This window comes from Diaphorina citri, unplaced genomic scaffold, assembly GCF_000475195.1.
Source record: "Diaphorina citri unplaced genomic scaffold, Diaci psyllid genome assembly version 1.1 scaffold409, whole genome shotgun sequence".
Classification (NCBI taxonomy): Eukaryota; Metazoa; Arthropoda; class Insecta; order Hemiptera; family Psyllidae; genus Diaphorina; species Diaphorina citri.
Window position 1 is genome coordinate 101,128 of NW_007377844.1, and position 17,879 is coordinate 119,006.

General features: G+C 39.9%; 3 protein-coding genes across 3 annotated transcripts in view; all 3 read left to right on the plus strand.

The window, feature by feature from the left end:
• The window catches only part of LOC103508561 (neutral ceramidase-like), an 18,038-nt gene extending 16,130 nt beyond the window's left edge, over window positions 1–1,908 (plus strand). The window contains 2 exon segments of the mRNA XM_026823131.1: window positions 501–620; window positions 1,792–1,908. Coding sequence (XP_026678932.1) covers window positions 501–620; window positions 1,792–1,908 — 237 coding nt within the window.
• Window positions 1–17,879, plus strand: part of LOC103508550 (neutral ceramidase-like) — a 45,253-nt gene that overhangs the window by 11,331 nt on the left and 16,043 nt on the right. The window lies entirely within an intron of this gene.
• LOC103508562 (transforming growth factor-beta-induced protein ig-h3-like) overlaps window positions 1,736–17,879 on the plus strand; it is a 78,928-nt gene continuing 62,784 nt past the window's right edge. Inside the window, exon 1 of the mRNA XM_026823132.1 lies at window positions 1,736–2,075. Coding sequence (XP_026678933.1) covers window positions 1,924–2,075 — 152 coding nt within the window. The 5' untranslated portion in view covers window positions 1,736–1,923. The remainder of the gene's footprint in view (window positions 2,076–17,879) is intronic.

A 17,879-nucleotide genomic window follows, 5' to 3' on the forward strand; every position in this document is an offset into this window, starting at 1 on the left:
TGCCCATCCCGTAGTATGCCTCTCATCAGATGGGCGAGAAGAGACACAATACTTCCTATTTAGGTGCTGGGTCAACACGAGAACACCAGAAAGTCACGTCAAGTCACGTCATAAAATTTATTAAGGAGCGTGGCAGTGTTCCGTCCCGCCAAGTCAATAAAGTTTAGCTGTATTCAATAAAGAACAACATTTGTGACAAGCATTAATGCAAGTATGCTTTAACACAAGTAAAATACCTTTCAAATGAGGGCACTTTTTCAGAGTAATTTCTGCTGTTCACTGAACCATTTGATCTCTACAAAGAGATAAATTCATTCTAACTCTGATTAATTTATCTCGTCATGAGAGAAACATTTACCTATTTAAATATGTTCAAATAAAGCGGCTGTCAGTCTGTGGCTGGTTGCAGATCACAGCAAAACCATCATCATGATTATCTTCGTTTATGACTAGATCATGGAAAATTTGTACGTCCTAATGCAGATTTTGTATCGTTTCAGGAGCTGTTTGAAAATCGTCAAGAGGAGGTAGTAGGTAAACTGGACTATGTACATCGATATATCAAAGTACCAGAGGAAACTGCTGAGTATAGAGATCCTGTTAGTGGTAATGTAACACAGGTATGTAAACACTGACTACGTAGTAGAGTCTTGGTTGATTAATGTAGAAACTTCACTCGAGAGAAAAGAATAATAAAATAACGGGAGTTTTGGACCTATTTTCCACCTCAAAAAAGTATTGCCTTTAAAAGCAGGAAAAACGAAGAACCATTTTATTCTACATTTATTAAGCATTTATTTATAAGTGCTCATACATTTTTTCTCTTTAAAAAATGGTAGAGGGAACTGGAACTACTGAAAGAGGACAGCATAGAAAGAGGACTTCCGAGAACAAACCATAAATGTTTAGGATAAAGTCGTTATTTATTCAATGGTGTTTTTACTTTATTATTACAAAGTTACTAGTAGTTCCGTGAACTGTAGACCTCACTCAGATTCTTTTGCCCAAGCTGAGAAAAAGGTACGAATGAATACATGATGCACATGTATTGAATTAGAACAAAAGCAATACGTAATAAAAAGGACAGAGAACAGGTTTTATTTGCAATCACTCAAACGATTTAAAGAATGGTTGATCTTTTTTTTTAAAAAACAATTGACTTACCAAGAATTGGGGAATATTTTTTGTAGAAAGCATACAATGTTTTATGACTTTATGAGTTATGATGTTATGAATGAGTCACCTATTGGACTCTGAAACGTGCAGAACATAAAATCCCCCTCAGTTCTGGCCCCGCTCACTTCTGGGACCCCAAATTTCAATCAGCGACGTGCCTTGATTCAAGGAACATATGTACCAAATTCCATCAAAATCGGACCTGGCAATCGCGAGTTATAGCGGAACATACATTCAAACAAATAAACAAAATACTGTACAAACATCAAACATCTAAACCAAATGCAAAATGGTCGAGTTAAAACGTAGACCTTCACTTCGTTCGGTCAATTATTTGTTAAGCCTAGTGTGATACCCAGTCGGTCCTTGATTTTTTTATTTTTTTTTTACTCCTGTAAATATATCAATACACGAGTCACCATATTCTTCGAACCTTCAAAGTGTCATTGACTGAGACTTTGTTATTATTGACTATATTGGAGTTACTTATCCAGTCATGTCCAGCCTTGAGGTTACCAGTAGAAATTTCTGGACTACAGATTATCTCGGAGGCCAAGCTAAACAAGTTTCTCTCGAGAAGTTCTAACTGACTGATTCCTGTGTTCTCGTTTCAAGCTCAGTTCCAATTCAGAGTTCATCGAGGCAACACTAAACACTACTCCGCTGAGATTCTTCCGCTCTTTTATTTTGTTTTTCTGTGCTGAAGTTGATCTAAAGAAAACACCGTTCTAGAAGTTTCCGACAAAAATGGTTCGCGTCTTGGGATCTCCCATGGTTTTGGCGGCCGTCGGCCTGTGTTTGGCGGCCAGTGTGATGTGCGTGCAGGATTCGCCCATCACCCGGATCGACAACCCCGGTGCCTGGAAGAAGTTCCTGGAGAAGATGGCCAACACCGAACTGTGAGTGAATAACTTTTTTTCGTCTTCTTTTTTGTTGGATTTTGGTTTTGGATTTTTTTCCGACAAAATTTTCGATGGTCAGTTTTTTTTTTTTAATTTAATTTTCCTTCCTTTTACCCATTTATTTTTGAGAGGTACCTACTTTTTTATCTGTCTCACCGAACTAGGTACAATGGTACTTGCACGTAGGGCCATCGGCCATTTAAGCCCTATGTTCCTAGATATTTTTGACTTCACGGAATTTTAAAAGCCTTAAAACTCTTAAAAGTTGTGTCCACACGTAGTCAACGCCGTCGAACGATGTCGTCTGAAACCGTACACTGCCTCGACAACATATAGACTCACCTCTTCACCTCGTCGATCGGGCGTCGACTAACGACTATGTGTGGATACAGCTTTATTCTTGACATTTCGCTGGATTCCAAGGCCTCAATCGGGATTGTCTTCAGTTAAGTTGCCGATTTTTTTCTACAGCTTCTCAAAATAACTATTCCTTTTTAGGTAGCTTCTTGCTTCTTAATCCTAGATACATAATAGGTACCTAGATACTAGGAATCAGCTATCAAATTGTATTTGTGGTAATTCTGGTAGGTATCTACCGAGGTTGGTTTGGGTCGAATTCTATTGCAATGACGTCGGCGTTCTGATCCGCGACTTCACCGAATTTAAAAGCCTTAAAACTCTTAAAAGGTGTGTCCACACATAGTCAACGACCGATGTCGACTGAAACCGTACACTACCTCGACAACATAGATTTACCTCTTCACCTCCTCAATCGGGGTTGTCTTCAGTTAAGTTACCGATTTTTTCCACAGCTTCTCAAAATAACTATTCCTTTTTAGGTAGCTTCTTGCTTCTTGGTTCTTAATCCTAGATACATAATAGGTACCTAGATATTAGGAATCAGCAATGAAATTGTATTTGTGGTAATTCTGGTAGGTATCTACCGAGGTTGGTTTGGGTCGAATTCTATTGCAATGACGTCGGCGTTCTGATCCGCTTCACTGAGAGAGCATCCAATTCAGCGTAGCGTGAAATCCACCACAATATAGCTACCTATAGGTTGACAGCCTACCTACCTAGGTTCTAGGTTGACAGCCTACCTAGGTTCTAGGTTGACAGCCTAACTACAAGCCTATCCTGACAGCCTACCTACCTAGGTTCTAGGTTGACAGCCTAACTACAAGCCTATCCTGACGGCCTACCTACCTAGATTTTAGGTTGACAGCCTAACTACAAGCCTATCCTGACAGCCTACCTACCTGCTACCTATAAAATAGGGGTGTCCACACATAGTCGACCGGCCATCGATCGATGTCGACTGATCCGTCCACACTGCTTTGACAACATACATAGATTTTTCTTGTCGATGTACCTAGAATTAGAAACTAACTATGAAATTTGTAAGGTAGGTACCTAAACTGGGATAATTTTTATAAATTTGAAATTTTTCATGCATTAATTATTTTATTTAGTATATTTACTGTTATTTCCCATTTTCGTTCAAATATTTAGGCGGGCCTTCGCGGGCCGCAAAAATGAGCTCGCGGGCCGCGGGTTGGACAAGCCTGGTCTAGGGTATGAGCATAGATATAGAAATCGGAATGCCAAATACTCGTACCTACTTTAATGCCTGTAGCATGGTCAGGCCATCATCCACTCAGGTAGACCTGACACGTACGGCTGAAAAGGTCTACCTGATACCTGATGAGCACACACACTATCAGGTAGACCTAACAGGCGGACCGGATCCGGTGTACCTGTCAGGTCCACCTGATAGTGAGTGGCTGGCCTTACATTGGTTACCCCATAATATGTCTTGTATGGTAAACATTGACCAATCGACTAATTGACCAGCTCTAATGTCAATCGATGGACGATGATCACGGGAAGGACCTTCCTACCTAGACCCTAACGACCCTAACCCATCTCCCATCTCTGACCCTTCCAACCATCTGGAACGAAATAAACAAATATAGGTAGACACAATAGAATTATTATAAACAAATATAGACTAGAATTATTCAATGGCATGCCAAATCCACACTGCCGAATCTAGCTATACTTCCTGAGGGAGATGTCGAAAATTGTCTCATTTTAATGAGAGTGTGACATTTAGATGTCACTGTGCTTCCCCTGTCATGGTGGTACTGGAAGTTAGAACGACACAAAATGTCCTCGTATAGGTATTGCAATTTAAAGGAGAGTGTTCCCACTACACGCGACACGACTTTTTCCGGACGACAAGTGGGAACGATCCTTTAGGTACCGATTTCTATCTAGGTACCAGAATACCTACCTACCGATGTATTATAGGTACAAGGTAGGTAATACCTATTCATTGGAGACTTGGGAGCAAGGAGGCTACAGGATTACATTCCCAAGGTTGAAACTATTACTATGAAAAACAATACTTAGTGCCTACTTAGGTATGCCTGATCATTATAGGATGTAGGTACCTCTCTATTGGAGGCATGCGATTATAGTTAAAGAGACAAAAACATAGTGGTTACCTACCTATTGTGTTTAACCGCGACCGCGTGCAAAACTTCAATTTTCCTTTTGCGAACGGAAAACCAGGTTGGCCTTGGTTACAGACCAAGCTTTAGGTTCCTGGTTTTCCTTTTTGGTTAGAGTCTAACCGTTAGACTATTGTTTTGTGTTTCAAGTTTTGACATGGAACAGAGAGAGCTTAACAAAAGAACCAAAGCTTCAAGGTAGCCTCATAAAATGCCCTGCCTCATCAAATGTACCTAAAAAACAGTCTATCTACTAAGGTTAAGAGAAGCAGAACCAAAAAATCAGGCCCAGATTAAGAGGTTCATATTGAAATGTTTGTTAACTTTCTGAGCATATTCGGAGAACCCGCTTAGCATGCTCGAAAACTGTTCCCGAACAGTCTCCAAGCCTACTTCTATCCCTGGACTAGCTTAACGTAAGCCTCCGTGATGTATCTCAGTCTGAGACACCTCTAGAACACCCAATATAACTCTTTGGTTGATTATTCTCGGTATTGATAGCTTACTTTCTATTTTACTTGGGTGTCTGGGTACGACTGTTTTTATTATCATGCCGGAGGCTGATTGACTAATCTATGGAATATACCTACCAGTCGATAGGTAGGGCTATAAATCCTGTATGCAACCGATCCAGCGAGAGACAGGAGCACTTCTCAGAATCATTAGGAATTGGCGAAATTCAATTAGTCGGTGATAGTTCCTTCCATTTGGGATTTTACGTGTAAGTGTGCGGTTATATACTCTGCGGGTAAGAGGACTCTGGTTTTACAACGTCGTGCGTCGTAGGTTTTAAGATATTACAGTAGTGATTCTACGAAAAGTTTGGGAGTAAAGTAACCACAGGCAACAGCCAGAGAGGCTGGACCATTCGCTTTTTCGGTCGTTACTCTTCATCAGATCTTGGACGATAGCGCGTCTACTTTTGTATAGATCTGAGTCGTGGGTTCGATTCCCGCCCGAACCGGATTTTATCCTAAACAGATAGGATTCGTTCTCGGAACGGCTGGCTTTATCCTATCCTGTCTTCCTTCTCTCTTCGCTTTCGGGACGATAAGACCTTAGCAGTTACAGTTCCCTCTATCAAACCTCTTAAAAGCTAGTATAGCTTCGCTATTTTCTGGACCATACCGTCTTAAAAAACCTACCTTCAAATACACATCAAGACCCAAACCAAGACCAAAGTTAGTTAACTGTTAATTGTTGTGTTAAAGAGCCAAACACCAGGTAGTGAATGTGTAGATGCATACAGAGAACGTTGAATGTTATTGTACGTTAGAGGTCGTATTGTATGTATGTAGATTGGGTTTACCAAGGGCACATACCACTAGCCCCTTCTATCGGGATTTTTTTATTTTTTTTTGGAACGTTGTGGAGCTTAGCGCGTTTTACAGAGTATGTTCACTGGTACATAGTACGTGAATCCGTACCTTACTCAAATTTTAAATTTTTGGCACTTAGCACATTATTGATGATCGGTCTTCATATCATGTTAACGTTAAGTATGTTGATTGATGCAAGAAACAGCACTGTAAATCGCATGTTGACTTTTTGATCAATTATTAAGTGATCCAATGCAAATTTCAACATGGGATTGTAAACCCAGAATTCCTGAAAACTTCTGGGAATGGATGGACCTTCAACATGATTAAGTTTTGATTAAAGTCACCATAAGACTAGTTTTTACTAAAACTACGCTAGAATAGAGAATACTACTACAGTTTCTACTAAAACCCGGCTGATAGTATGGGGTTCGGCAGTACAGCGTACCAACCAATGTATTGTACATTACCTACATTTATCATAAACTCTCTACTGCCTAACTAGGTAACTATAAATCTACAATCGCTGTTTATCTCCTGATAGCTATACTGTTATACATATAGCTATATTATATTCCATAGCGGCCCAGAACTCCTGCAGGAAGCTGCCTCATAGCGCAGTGTAATTTAATCAAAGGATATCCGTGTGTTTTAATTTTGGTCTAAAATATTATTGATAACATCAACAGCAGCGGAGATGAGTATAGTTCTAGACCCAAACCAAGACCAAAGTTAGTTAACTGTTAATTGTTGTGTTAAAGAGCCAAACACCAGGTAGTGAATGTGTAGATGCATACAGAGAACGTTGAATGTTATTGTACGTTAGAGGTCGTATTGTATGTATGTAGATTGCAACAAGATGTGAAAGTGTATCGGGTCGGGTTATTGTCCTGAAATTTCTACTGGTACTCTTGCGTTTACTGGGTGGCTCACAGTCTAGAGGTCGCCTGTTCGGACCCGGACAACGGCAGTTTTATATAGGTACCTTAATCGGGATTAATGGTGAGCACTCTGATATCAATGAGAAAAAATCCCCAACCGTCAAAGTGGTATTGTCAAATTTAATTTAATTTAATTTATTGTTTATTATGCGGTTTTAAAACATTAGGCACAATTTACAAATGTAGTATGATACAAAGTGAACAAAAAATACAATAACCTATCTAAACTAGTTTATAATAAATTCTATGATAATCTATCTTAGGGGAAAAAGTTGATCCAACATTTTTGAGAATTGTACAAAGGGGACATGAAGATCAAGGCGACTGTAGTACTGATTATAAAGATTTTTAGCTTTGAAAACGGGGGATAGATCAGCAAAGGTTGAAATAGGTGTACTGAAGTAAGTTGTTGTATTAGAATTTCTAGTACGAAGCGTCGGAACTCGGTAGGATATGCAATTAGTAAGCTCAATGCAATCTATTTTATTGTTTAGAATTTTAAATAGGAATTGTAGGATGGAGATGTTAAGCCTGGAAGATACTGGTAATATACATAATTGCTCTCTTAGGTATTCTTCCATCATTTGTAGTTTTTCCTCTACAAGTACCTACCTGAAAATGCCTACTTTCTCTGTTCCGTATAATATCTCTAGTAGCGACAACAGCTGTCTTTTGAACAGAGTTTGATAGAGGAGTTGTAGCTGCGTCTTATCGTTCCGAAATCAAAGAGAGAAGGAAGACAGGATAGGAGTGAGCCAGCAGCCGTTCCGAGAACGAACCTTATCTGTTAAGGATAAAATCCAGTGACGTTAAATCCATACAAGATAAAAGATCTACAAGTATGTACCTACATTGGATGAGTCGGTACATTAGACTCCCAACACCCACACAAGTTGTTAAACATTTCAAGTGAACTTTCTAATTTCTAAATACTACAAAAAATACTGTAGTAGGTAATAGAAAGTAAAAAAAAAAAAAAAACTCAAGGTAACTATAATAGTCATAAAGAGAGTAAGCTGCCGAGACCGAGAATAAATAGTAAATGCTAGTACTTACAGCTAAATAGTATCCAGGTAGGTACTTTATGTATTGGTACTTAATACCTATGTACGTACAGTCAGATTTGTCTGTAAGTTTAACTGTTTATTAGTCTCTCGCCTTCTTGTAAAGCAGAGATAACTTTTATGTAGGGAACATGGAGTAATAAGTACCAAAGTACCTACCTAATAACACTAATAGCCCTAATAGGTTTCGAAGTTAGGAGCCTATATATATAGATGTAGATCTGTCCTAGGACAGGTTTCAACACGACGTTCTCCACTTTTCTCGATCTTGGGCGTCCTCCTTCATTTTGGGATTGTAAACCCAGAAATCCTGAAAACTTCTCGGAATGGATGGACCTTCAACATTAAGTTTTGATTAAAGTCACAATAAGACTAGTTTTTACTAAAACTTGCGCTAGAATACCTACTACAGTTTCTACTAAAACCCGGCTGATAGTATGGGGTTCGGCAGTACCTACAGCGTACCAACCAATGTATTGTACATTACCTACATTTATCATAAACTCTCTACTGCCTAACTAGGTAACTATAAATCTACAATCGGTTTTCCACAGTTACGATGTTTCTCTCTTTTTGTTTTTCCACAGTTACGAGCACGATGTAGACAAGGGCATGGTACAACTCCAGTTCATCTCGGCTGAGGACAGACCACTAGGTGTTATCAATTGGTTTGCCGTTCATCCTACCTCTATGAACAATACGAACCGCCTAGTCTCCAGTGATAATGTAGGACTCGCTTGTATATTGATGGAACAGAAAATGAACCCCGGGCAACTAATTGGCAAGGTGAGAGAAAATTTCCAGGCTACCATGAAAAATAATCTCATTTGTAGGGAACCATTTTAGGACTAGGGTAAGTAATCACTAGGCGAGGTTAACGCATGAGGCGTTCTCTACCACCTAACCCGTAGAGCTCCATTATTATGTGGTCAAATTCTCATATAAATGAGGATAAAATTCCATGCCTCGGCCGGGATCGAACTCACTCCCTCCTGATTACCAGGCGAGCGTCTTGACCACTACACAACCGATGCAGGTTCTACTTTTTCTTCGCCTTTTCCCGTGTATAGACGGGGGTCGGCGTTTTTCGTCAGCCTCTCTATCAAGCCTAACTGTGATGATTGTTTTGGGCTGACATTTAGTTTTGGCTTCAAATTTTACGAGTGGATGCCCTTCGCACTGAATCTTTGGTATTTCTTTAGCAAGGGAAATTCAGGCTGGTATACTCCCTGTTTAAAGTCCCCCAGCCAGGCTAAGCTGGTCTACTCCCTGTTTAACGTCCCCCAGCAGGTTCCGCCCTTCGCATTCAACCTTTGCTAGGTATTTCTTTAGCAAAGGAAATTCAGGCTGGTATACTCCCTGTTTAAAGTCCCCCAGCCAGGCTAAGCTGGTCTACTCCCTGTTTAACGTCCCCCAGCCAGACAATGAACTTGTATTTGGTACAAAATAGGTGTACCTACTTAGCTGTAGTTTAGGTTGAGAACCGCTCTGGTCTCGAAGATCATTCGGTTGGGAACCGCTCTGGTCTCGAATATTATGCACGCTAATATCTAATGTGTTTCAAGGTCTGGCCATGGTTTTATCCAACGTGCCAGTCTCAGGCTGGCTTATCCATGTTTTCGTTCAAGGGTTTTTAGCTAGTTTTTTTTTGAGTCACCTCTCCTCGTTCGAATATTATGCACGCTAATATCTAATGTGTTTCAAGGTCTGGCCATGGATTTATCCAACGTGCCAGTCTCAGGCTGGCTTATCCATGTTTTCGTTCAAGGGTTTTTAGCTAGTTTTTTTTTGAGTCACCTCTCCTCGCCCCGAAATCGGAGAAAAACAAGATAGGAGAGAGCCAGTCATTCCGAGAACGAACTTTCAAAATTAAGCCAGTCATTCCGAGAACGAACTTTCAAAATTAAAACGAAAGAGGTTTGATGGTGTTATTTATTCAATGGTGTTTTTACTTCATTATTACAAAGTTACTAGTAGTTCCGTGAACTGTAGACCTCACTCAGATGCTTTTGCCCAAGCTGAGAAGAAGGTACGAATGAATACTACATAATTCACATGTATTGAATTAGAACAAAAGAAATACGTAATAAAAAGGACAGAGAACAGGTTTTATTTGCAATCACTCAAACGATTTAAAGAATGGTTGATCCTTTTTAAAAAACAATTGATTTACCAAGAATTGGGGAATGTTTTTTGTAGAAAGCATACAATGTTTTATGACTTTATGAGTTATGAATGAGTCACCTATTGGACTCTGAAACGTGCAGAACATAAACTCCCCCTCAGTTCTGGCCCCGCTCACTTCTGGGACCCCAAAATTTCAATCAGCGACGTGCCTTGATTCAAGGAACAAATTATGTAGGTATGTACCAAATTTCATCAAAATCGGACCAGGCAATCGCGAGTTATAGCGGAACATACATTCAAACAAATAAACAAAATATTGTACAAACATCTAAACCAAATGCAAAATGGTCGAGTTAAAACGTAGACCTTCACTTCGTTCGGTCAATTATTTGGTAAGCCTAGTGTGATACCCACTCGGTCACTGATTTTATTTTTATTTTTTTACTCCTGTAAATATCAATACACGAGTCACCATATTCTTCGAACCTTCAAAGTGTCATTGACTGAGACTTTGTTATTATTGACTATATTGGAGTTACTTTCGCCACTTTATGAATCATCCAGTGAAAGTTTTTCATATTCCAGTTACCAGCAGCAGAATATTCAATTCTATCTTAGTCTTACTCACGAACTTACCTATTGAAAAAAAATCTATTGGAAGGAAAAAAAAAATAATAATAATAAAAAAATGGTATAAAAAAAAAACAACACCCAAAACGGTTTTACATTCGCATAATTATTGGAAATTAATCTAATTCTGCTCTTATAACTAATCCTAATGGCAAATTTAGGTACAATAGATCAGGTGCGCTTACTTGGGTGATGTTTTAAAGTCATAGAGCAGGAAAAATGAGGACCAACGGAATTTTTCTTTTTCTTCTACGACTTCTAGATACCGAGATAAATCGATTTAAAAATACCGGTAAATCGTGAACTTTGACGTCACGGCATACGCTCCGGTAGGCGATGACGTCATAATTCATGACTTCCGCTTCGTTTGTTTGTGCGCAAGCGTTTCTGCGCATGTTGACGTGAAATCTGACGTCACAACTCTTTGAACTTTTTCTTTAGGACGGCAATTAAAAATTGAATTTTTGACCTTTTAAAGTTCTTTTTTCGGAGTTTTGACCTCATATTTGGATTTTTCACAACTTTTTACGTAGGAATCGACCTTTTATTTATAATTTTTACCCATTCGCAACTGCTCCATTCTATCGCAAACTGAAAAGCGATGAAAAGAGAGAAAAGAAATTCTTGTAGTGCAGTGGTGACTTTTTTTATATATACATATAGAACTAAAAATATAACAACATAGGTCTTATCGTCCCGAAATTGAAGAGAAGAGTACAAGATAGGAGAAAACCAGCCGTTCCGAGAACGAACCTCATCTGTGTACTATACAATCTGCCGCGAGCGGTAATCGAACCCGCGACTTATCCCTTACAAGCCATAAGCTTGAGCGCTAAACTTCAAGCTAACTAGGCTGGCTTTGTTGTTTAATTCTGCTTTGTCCGACGATTTTTAATTCTGCTTTTTACAATGTACTTGCCGTTCGCCTGACTATCGTTCTGTTTAATTTGACACCTTCCAGTTACAAGAGTAAGCAAGCATGAAAGTGAAATGTGTAATCTGAGGAGATTGTTTACATTACAATCATTACATCGCCCACTGTAGTTTAATTGAACCCTAGCTGGCATACCAAACGTCCAACACAATTAAATAACAACACATTCTAGCATTTCTAAATCTAAAGCATAGGTACGTGTTCCTTTCTTCTAGAAAACTCGAACGAAGAAGAAAAACAAGTACTACCTCAATTCGTAGAAGTTTAAATTATCCATATGTTTCTTCTTTCTTCTCTGAAGTTCAAATTAAGTCTACCTTTCTTCTAGAAAACTCAAACTAAGAAGAAGAAGAAGAAGAAGAAAGTTTCCTAAGAATCAAAATATTATGTTTGCCTGTCTAGTTAGCTTGGTTGGGAGCGCGACTGCCTTGTAAGCACTAGGCCGCGGGTTCGATTACCACCCGGGGCGAATTTCATCCTGAACTACCTGAGAAGATTGTTTACATTACAATCATTACATCGCCCACTGCAGTTTAATTGAACCCTAGCTGGCATACCAAACGTCCATAACAAATAACAACACATTCTAGCATTTCTAAATCTAAAGCATACGTGTTCCTTTCTTCTAGAAAACTCGAACGAAGAAGAAAAACAAGTACCTTAATTCGTAGAAGTTTAAATTATCCATGTTTCTTCTTTCTTCTCTGAAGTTCAAAGTCTACCTTTCTTCTAGATCTAGAAAACTCAAACTAAGAAGAAGAAAGTTTCCTAAGAATCAAAATATTGTTTGCCAGTCTAGTTAGCTTGGTTGGGAGCGCGACTGCCTTGTAAGCACTAGGCCGCGGGTTCGATTACCACCCGGGGCGAATTTCATCCTGAACGGATAATGTTCGTTCTCGGAACGGCTGGCTTCGTCCTATACTGTCTTCCTTCTCGATTTCTGGACGATAAGACCTTAGCAGTTACATCAGTTCCCTCCTTCCCTCTATCAAACCTCTTCAAAAAAATATCTTTCTTCTAGAAAGATCAATTGAAAAGGAAGAAAAGTAATTTCCTAAGAATTACAAACAAAATATGATCTGTTTGCAGTCTTTGCACAAATAACAATATTAGGGTCGAGCTCAGATGTTTATTTCTGAAGGTGCCTTGTTTAGATCGATCTAAAATTCTAAATAATCGGACATTTGATTGACATTGCGAGTGCAATCTGTATTCACTCTGTTCACAGCAAGCACAAAATAACAAACAAACAAACAAACTCAAACAATTCCCAACCATAAAGCAAAACTACACTGGTAAAAATAATAATGTACAAACATAGGTAAATAGTACATAGGAAAATGGGCATACAAAACATTTGTCAAACAGACTATATTCCATATACATTTCTATCTTTGTCCATATTCCACAGATAGAGCATGGGCTACAACTCTACCAGTACCTACATATAACAAAGAATCGTGATACAATACTAATGATGCATACAATGAAGTTTACACTACTTAGGTATACAATGTGTTCATAAAGTCCTCTGCCAACCCTCCTTGTCAGTTTATCGGTTTAGAAATATGAGGCGTAAGGTTTTTTTTTTTTTTTTTTTAATAAGTTTGACAGAGGGAACTGTAACTGCTATGACAACTCTTTGTCCATATTCCACGTAGGTACACATCTTTGTCCATATTCCACAAATATAGCATGGGCTACAACTCTTTGTCCGTATTCCACGTAGGTACACATCTTTGTCCATATTCCACAGATATAGCATGGGCTACAACTCTTTGTCCGTATTCCACGTACCTATTAGGTACACATCTTTGTCCATATTCCACAGATATAGCATGGGCTACAACTCTTTGTCCGTATTCTACGTAGGTACACATCTTTGTCCATATTTCACAGATATAGCATGGGCTACAACTCTTTGTCCGTATTCCACGTAGGTACACATCTTTGTCCATATTCCACAAATATAGCATGGGCTACAACTCTTTGTCCATATTCCACGTAGGTACACATCTTTGTCCATATTCCACAGATAGAGCATGGGCTACAACTCTTTGTCCGTATTCCACGTAGGTACACATCTTTGTCCATATTCCACAGATAGAGCATGGGCTACAACTCTTTGTCCGTATTCCACGTAGGTACACATCTTTGTCCATATTCCACAGATATAGCATGGGCTACAACTCTTTGTCCGTATTCCACGTAGGTACACATCTTTGTCCATATTCCACAGATATAGCATGGGCTACAACTCTTTGTCCGTATTCCACGTAGGTACACATCTTTGTCCATATTCCACAGATATAGCATGGGCTACAACTCTTTGTCCGTATTCCACGTAGGTACACATCTTTGTCCATATTCCACAGATATAGCATGGGCTACAACTCTTTGTCCGTATTCCACGTAGGTACACATCTTTGTCCATATTCCACAGATATAGCATGGGCTACAACTCTTTGTCCGTATTCCACGTAGGTACACATCTTTGTCCATATTCCACAGATATAGCATGGGCTACAACTCTTTGTCCGTATTCCACGTAGGTACACATCTTTGTCCATATTCCACAGATATAGCATGGGCTACAACTCTTTGTCCGTATTCCACGTAGGTACACATCTTTGTCCATATTCCACAGATATAGCATGGGCTACAACTCTTTGTCCGTATTCCACGTAGGTACACATCTTTGTCCATATTCCACAGATATAGCATGGGCTACAACTCTTTGTCCGTATTCCACGTAGGTACACATCTTTGTCCATATTCCACAGATATAGCATGGGCTACAACTCTTTGTCCGTATTCCACGTAGGTACACATCTTTGTCCATATTCCACAGATATAGCATGGGCTACAACTCTTTGTCCGTATTCCACGTAGGTACACATCTTTGTCCATATTCCACAGATATAGCATGGGCTACAACTCTTTGTCCGTATTCCACGTAGGTACACATCTTTGTCCATATTCCACAGATATAGCATGGGCTACAACTCTTTGTCCGTATTCCACGTAGGTACACATCTTTGTCCATATTCCACAGATATAGCATGGGCTACAACTCTTTGTCCGTATTCCACGTAGGTACACATCTTTGTCCATATTCCACAGATATAGCATGGGCTACAACTCTTTGTCCGTATTCCACGTAGGTACACATCTTTGTCCATATTCCACAGATATAGCATGGGCTACAACTCTTTGTCCGTATTCCACGTAGGTACACATCTTTGTCCATATTCCACAGATATAGCATGGGCTACAACTCTTTGTCCGTATTCCACGTAGGTACACATCTTTGTCCATATTCCACAGATATAGCATGGGCTACAACTCTTTGTCCGTATTCCACGTAGGTACACATCTTTGTCCATATTCCACAGATATAGCATGGGCTACAACTCTTTGTCCGTATTCCACGTAGGTACACATCTTTGTCCATATTCCACAGATATAGCATGGGCTACAACTCTTTGTCCGTATTCCACGTAGGTACACATCTTTGTCCATATTCCACAGATATAGCATGGGCTACAACTCTTTGTCCGTATTCCACGTAGGTACACATCTTTGTCCATATTCCACAGATATAGCATGGGCTACAACTCTTTGTCCGTATTCCACGTAGGTACACATCTTTGTCCATAAACTTTCAAAATTAAAACGAAAGAGGTTTTTTGATGGAAGGACAGTCATTCCGAGAACGAACTTTCAAAGCCAGTCATTCCGAGAACGAACTTTCAAAATTAAAACGAAAGAGGTTTGATGGAAGGACAGTCATTCCGAGAACGAACTTTCAAAATTAAAACGAAAGAGGTTTGATGGAAGGACAGTCATTCCGAGAACGAACTTTCAAAGCCAGTCATTCCGAGAACAAACTTTCAAAATTAAAACGAAAGAGGTTTGATGGAAGGACCTTTACCAAGGGAGGTCTTATCGTCTCGAAGTAGAAGAGAGAAAGAGGACAGGATAGGTGGATAGGAGAAAGCCAGCCGTTGCGTTGTGAGAACGAACCTTCCTTTTAGAATAAAGTTCGCCCCGGCCTCGAATCGAACCCACGACCCAGCGCTTACAAGGCAGACGTGCTCCGCTCCAAGCTAACGAAGATAGCTGTAACTCTTTCAACAGCTATTCCTGGTCCTAGTCGAAAAGTTCGATGAGATTACCTTTTTGAATGTAATTCAAAACTTCGTAAGCTAGCGTTGGACCGAAGTTTATCTTAAACCGATACCTACCTACCTAACAAATGATGTTCGTTCTCGGAACGGCTAGCTTTCGGCTCTCCTGTTTTCCTTCTCTCTTCGATTTCGGGACGATAAGACCTTAGAAGTTACAGTTCCCCCTATCAAACGGATAAAACCTCTAGAAAAAATCTATTCTTATGAACTTCTTTAGTAAGTAAAGGTCTTTTCAATGACACTGTAAGGTAAGTGTACCTTCTATTGTACACCGGTACCTGCACATCAGCTGGGAGGTCAACCTAGATAATTAAAACGAAAGAGGTTTGATGGAAGGACCTTTACCAAGGAAGATCTTATCGTCCCGAAATAGAAGAGAGAAAAAGGACAGGATAGGAGAAAGCCAGCCGTTGCGTTGTGAGAACGAACCTTCCTTTCCTCCTATCAAACGGATTAAACCTCTAGAAAAAATCTATTCTTATGAATTTCTTTAGTACAGTAAAGGTCTTTTCAATGACACTGTAAGGTAAGTGTACCTTCTATTGTACACCGGTACCTGCACATCAGCTGGGAGGTCAACCTAGATCCTACTTATTGCGGCTATGGGACAGTGACCTCTGGAAGGCAATGTTGTGACTGCTATGCCCTGGGCAGATTTCAGTCTTCCTCTTATCCTGGATCTTTGCCTTGAAACAGTTCGTATCAGCTGAAACAAAGCACGGCCATTGTTGTCTGAGAAATCTGGATTTGAGTTTTGATCTATTGACGTAGCTCGTTGGGCAATAAAGTGTTTTGCTCGACCGAGGATTTATTTAGGTGACCAGAGAGTCCAGAGACCAGATAAATTAGGCGACTTTGTGTATCGTTTTTGACCTTTTCGTTTTTAGCTTTTTAGGCTTAAAAAAAACGCGCCCTTCAGCCTTGTTAGTTTGGAGGGCATCGAACTTGCCTTGTAAGCGCTAGATCGCATTTTTGATTCCCTCCCGGGGCAGGTTTTCTCCTAAACGGTTCGTTCTCAGAACGGCTGACGTCTGGTTTAAGTTTCGCAAGTTAAACGTTTCGCTCCTGTAAAGGTGGGTACCTAAATATTGTATTTTATCGATATAGGTAGATATGTACTTAATATTATCGCTTACACCATCACATTTACCACGTAAAAGGTAATCTCAGAAATCGTCCTCCCTTACAAACACGCAGGTGGTGTGGGTTGCTCCATGATCCATCCAGTCATATTAGGCTTAAAAAAAAACGCGCCCTTCAGCCTTGTTAGTTTGGAGGGTATCGAACTTGTATTGTAAGGGCTAGATCGCATTTTTGATTCCCTCCCGGGGCGGATTTTATCCTAAACGGTTCGTTCTCAGAACGGCTGACGTCTGGTTTACATTTCACATTTCGCTCCTGTAAAGGTGGGTAAATATTGTATTTTATCAATATAGGTAGATACATAATATTATTGCTTACACCATCTCATTAACCACATAAAAGGTAATCTCAGAAATCGTCCTCCCTTACAAACACGCAGGTGGTGTGGGTTGCTCCATGATCCAACCAGTCATGTCCAGCCTTGAGGTTACCAGTAGAAATTTCTGGACTACAGATTATCTCGGAGGCCAAGCTAAACAAGTTTCTCTCGAGAAGTTCTAACTGACTGATTCCTGTGTTCTCGTTTCAAGCTCAGTTCCAATTCAGAGTTCATCGAGGCAACACTAAACACTACTCCGCTGAGATTCTTCCGCTCTTTTATTTTGTTTTTCTGTGCTGAAGTTGATCTAAAGAAAACACCGTTCTAGAAGTTTCCGGCGAGTCCTCCTTTTACATTTAATTTTTTTTTTTGACTGGTAGGCTTTTAAAACAGCCTTTCTTTTAGGTTTGGTTTAGGTTGTTTGGGTTCTTCTTGCTTTTTTTCAATAGTGAGTGTCAAGCCCACAGACCGGGTAGAAGAGGTCCTTGAAGAAGGAGTCCGTGGCCCCAACAGCGAGCCCTACCCCGCTTAGGACGTGCGTGTAGTGTGACCGGCGGTTGTGTCCGGCTGCCGGCGGTTTTGGTACCCTCTGAGGGTCTGCGGGCTGGTAAAAACCAG